General features: G+C 36.2%; 1 protein-coding gene across 1 annotated transcript; it reads right to left on the bottom strand.

The window, feature by feature from the left end:
• Positions 1-480: 480 nt before the first annotated feature.
• On the bottom strand, positions 481-4233 carry LOC111907029 (protein NBR1 homolog). The gene is made up of 6 exons (XM_023902820.3): positions 3947-4233; positions 2423-3438; positions 2214-2340; positions 1885-2136; positions 877-1638; positions 481-803 (listed from the first exon to the last, which is right to left on the bottom strand). Exons 1-6 carry the CDS (start codon positions 3971-3973, stop codon positions 705-707), a joined length of 2283 nt encoding a protein of 760 aa, XP_023758588.1. The 5' UTR covers positions 3974-4233; the 3' UTR covers positions 481-704.
• Between the last annotated feature and the right edge of the window lie 835 nt (positions 4234-5068).

The raw sequence follows: 5068 nt of genomic DNA, 5'->3' as shown, positions 1-5068 counted from the left end.
TGTTTTATCGAACCCATATAAGATACGGGTCTCACACCTAGTTAATGTTATATAAGAAAATGGATGGAGTTAAGTTACGTTATTTTCATACATAATTGATAATCATATGAAACTTAATCCAACGTTAATACAAAATAAAAATCAATATTACACGCCGAATCACAAACTTAAATTTAGAATTTCTGAAGAAACCATCACACTTGGTTTCAATCACCAAACTGTAATTAAATATTTGATATTTGGAATTTTAAAAGAGGTCCACATGGAACGGATTTTATCCGATCCGGTTTGGTTTGATATCAAAGAGGATGTTGTACGGCAAGTGTTCAGAGTTGAAAACAACTCAAATTAAATGTTGCCCAAATTCATGCACCCAAGGCCAAAGGTGCTTTACATGTATACCTTATTCATATAAATGTACTTAAGAAATATTTAATGAACAAAATAACAAAATATTTCAAATAATCAAAAGCAAGCATATACACAAACAAAAACCCATCTTATATTACAAACAACGTCATATAATGAGAGCATACAGCATCAAAGTTCCATAAACCAACATCAACCCCACACATAATAAACATCCTTCATTATTCACCAACACACACATAACACACACACATAAAAAAAAAAAAAAAAAAACCAAGTCTTGATCCACTTCAATTTATTTAGATAATCATCACTTAAAAAGCGACTTCTTCAAATCAAGCTCTCTCTCCATTGATGAGATCCATCACCACACGCTTGATGCTTCCATTGTTCTTCTTCAAAAGCCTCCTGTTGGCTTCCTCATCAACAAAGCCCTAAAACAGACAACACAACATATTTATTTAATATCACACAATCATCAATCAAACATTTAAATAAAACACTCACCATTTCCTGCAACTCTTCAAGCATCGGATCCCACTCTGAAACACCACAAAGATCATCAACTGATTTCTCAAGATCATAATTGTTCATCCTCAACACCTCCTTGTTCAAATCCAACTGCTTAAACCCCATTGCTTCCAGCTCCACCAGCAGATTCTCCTCCTGAAGAAGATGATCCTCACTTCCCTCCTGAGCAGATCCAGATGGGTCCACCACCGCCACCGGAGACGAGGTGGCACCAGTAATCACAGGCGGCACTTCAGAGAAGTCCACAGTAGGATAAGCAGGCGGCTCTTTAGAAACAATGGCCAAAGCATTTTCCACCTCAGCAGACCGGAAAACAGGAGAGCCCACCGGTGGTGCAACAGTAGTAGCCATGCCATTACTGGTGATAATCAAGGTGTCATTGATTGGAAAATCCATGTCCTGATTATTAGCAGGAGGTGTATCTTCAGTAGAATCATTGACCTTGATCAAATTGTTTCCAGTAAGAATGGTGTTTTCATTGATAACTTCAGGCTCAGGGATAGGGCCCACATGGGGGTTGTTCATCTTGACAGGTGGCAGGTTGAGATTGATTTGGGTTTCACCCATGTCTTTCATGGAGGAATCCACCTGGATTAAGACCCAAACACGCTGTCCAAACTTCTGTCCAGATGGGGATGCCATACGCCAGTATGAAATGTATCGACCTGGAAGCTCAGGGGCATTAAAGTCAACTGCAATGTCAAGCTCCTGCTCCACACCCAACCCATCACTTGGAATCTGAGAGAATCAAACACAGGAATGGAATCAGTCATTACATTCCATTATCAATATCATGTTTGGCTGGTTTGAAAGAACGGAATGGAATAGAATAAAATAATGGAACAACAAAAAACAAACAGATTCTTTCTCATTCCTATGGAATGAACCATTCCATTCAATTCATGATTCCATCATTACCAAAAATACTAACCAAGAGATTTAATTTAAAAGAAAGAAGAAGGTAGTAATAGTATAGCTACAAACCTCGATGTCAACAGAGACAGAATTGCTCAACCTATCACCTCCAATCCATTGAAGCTGTGAGCCACATGGCCAAATAACAGTCCCATTGTTCCTCATCCTCCAGATTTTAGTAAAATTAGTGAAAGGCGCCATGGTTGTTCCATCAAGAACATTCACATCAAGAATGAATCTGCTATCAAGCTTTGCCCTTGGCAACTTACTTCCAGGAGCCCTCAAAGCATGAGGCAAACCAGGAGTTGGAATACGAACAGACTACCAAAAACCCAAAAAAAAACACTCAATATCACCATATAAAAACTAAATATAATAATAAAAAGAAAACTACTTACAGGATCATGGTAACCTCTGAAAGGCATATGATGCCTAACAGGATTAGTTGGACGATCCATTCTTATGTAATCAGAAACATTTCCCATTCCAGCAAAACAATCACTGCATAAATCATAATCTTCCTTCCTGTAAAGGGTTAAAAAGTTAAAAAAAAAAAAGATGGATTTGAATTTAATAACAAAGATTCATGAATTGTTTAACAACTTACACTTTGGATTTGAAACGGGGCCCGGTTATCGGGTGGACTCCACAACCATCACAACGAACACCTCGATGGAATACTAGACTTCCTAAGCCATTTCCATGGCCATATCTTTTCCAATGATGATGATGACCATGTCCACGAGAAGGATGATGATGATATGACTCATTAGGTAATGGCATCCCTGAAAATGGACATTGATTAGTTGCATTCAACATCCCCTGAGCCCATCCAAAATCTTTCTTGTTCTCCACACCATCAGTAGTGTCTTTGTTTTTCTCAGTAGAGGAATTCCCATTATACCCTTCCACAACTGATGGAAAAGCTTCATAGTCAAAGTAAGGAGCATTAAGATCCATGGGTTTTGGTGGTTGAACAACATCTTTAAACTTCACACCTTCAGACATCTTTTCAACCTTCTCTTTGTTCTTTGAGTTTGAACTTTCAGCTTCAGGCTTACTATTCTTCACAGTTGATGCCTCACCACTAGGGGTGTGGGCACTTGGTGTAGCCATGGAACCAGAAATTTGATTCAGGTATGCATGTGTCATCTTTTCCACAAGTTCAGATATCATAGGGGTAGAGGGTGTTGCTTTGGATGCCAACTCGAGGGGCAGTTTTGTAATTTGATCACGCAGGGGTTCAGGCATAGATTTAAGAAATTCAGACAGCACATTTGGAATTGGTCCAAAAGGGATCTGGGGTTGTGATGTTCTCAGGGGGAACGTTGTTGTTGTTGGGGTTGGGGTTTGGGTCCCAGATGATCCACCATTGCTGCCATTTTCAAGCATGACAGTGATCCTTAAAGGGTTCAGAGACTGTCCAACAACATCACGAAGATCATCATCATCAGCAAGAGTGACTGCATCTCCATCTTCATCAACGTATGTGAGAGTAAAATCAACATCGGGATTGAAGTTGAAGAGACTACGTATCTTTTCCCTCAAAGCAACAGTGTCAAGAGCAAGATTATTGTCATTGATGGATGCACTGAAGCGCCTGAGAGTTTTACCGAACTTAACCTGAAAAAAATTCACAAATATATCCAGATATTTAAGCTAAGACTAACCAAACTGCAGATAAGATGCATGAAACTTGCATAAGATACGTGGTTTTCTTTTAATTTACATTAACAAATGGATAACGAGTATTTTCATACTTAGGGTTTCAACCTGATGAGTTACTACCTTCGCCCTTCAATACACTGTATATGATGATAGAAATCAATAATAACTCGAAAGCAAACCCACTTAGAAACAGGGCGATATAAGGTTTCAGAAAAACAGAACCAATCGTCCTCATCACAAACGGTTAAACAAAAACCCTAACCCTAGCTCCAAAACAGCACCCAATAGCGTTCAATTCGCATAATAATTTATCTTTAAAAACAAAAACAAAGAAAATTTTTCCCAAAAAAATAAACGAAACACAAGAGAACACAATACTAAAATCTGGCTCGGATTGAACTAACATAGATATTAAGACATAAGGTTATACAATTTAACCGATAACGAAGCGTTAAGAACAAACCTTGATCACGATCGACGAAGAAGCCATGTGAGAGACTGAAGTGATAACAACCCTTGAAAGAAACAGAAACAACGCTTGCGAAAACGAAGATAAAATAGCTCCGATTGATTATTAACGATAAGAAAGAAAACCCAGTTAGATTGGATGATAGAAAATTGATCGAAACGCGTAGCCGTGAGCCGCGAAGAGAGAAGCGATTTCAATCGCTATGAGGTTATGGAAAAGGAATGAATTTTGGGTCGGGTATATAAAGAACGGTGTGAAGAGGTAGAATTTCTTTCTTTCTTCCAAAGAAATCTTGGAAAACTAACACATTAAGGAAAAACCAAAAGTCATATTTTTCATGTATACAAATACATCACCATCATATTAAATTTGTAAATTCAGTAAAAATATCTTTACAATTTTAATAAGAAAGAAAAATTGCAATTGACTTATCATCAAATTATAACAATACAAGTATCTCATGTGCATATACCTCGATGACGGTTATAGAAGCGGGTGTACTTAGATTAACATGGTACGATATTTGGTTGAATATTTTTTTATAAGAAAGATGAAAAAAAAAATTGAGTTATCAATTTTAAATTATAGTTTAGCATTATATATAAAATAATGCCTGTAACAATTATATAATAGGGAATTTTATCAAAATCGTAGTTTTATGGATAAGGGGTGAATTTGTCAACGACTTTAAGGTGGGCGTGGAGAGAAAGTTTGGGTAGGCGCCATAAGTGTGAATCAACCAATTATAATAAGTAGCTTTTAATTTAGAGAAAAAAAAATTAATAAAAAAAAAACTAAAAGTCAAGATTACGATCCAAAATATATAGCCAACGAAATCATAGACCTTGCTGCAATTTTGTTAGAACTGATCATTATTTGGATAAAATCGAATTGTCTAATTGGACAATTTGGATTGAAATATTTAGTTCGGATATTCGGATTTTTGGATTGGTTTTCAACAGAACCGAATTTTTATTTTGGATTTCAGATTGGTTTTGGTTTATAAAATAAGAACCAAATAGTCAAATACAACCTAATAAACATTTATTTTATATATATATATATATATATATATATATATATATATATATATATATATATTAATTTTGTAATTTA

This window comes from Lactuca sativa, chromosome 4 (assembly GCF_002870075.4).
Source record: "Lactuca sativa cultivar Salinas chromosome 4, Lsat_Salinas_v11, whole genome shotgun sequence".
NCBI lineage: Eukaryota > Viridiplantae > Streptophyta > Magnoliopsida > Asterales > Asteraceae > Lactuca > Lactuca sativa.
Note: the sequence above shows the minus strand (reverse complement) of the source record. Positions and strands in the feature narration are given on the sequence as shown.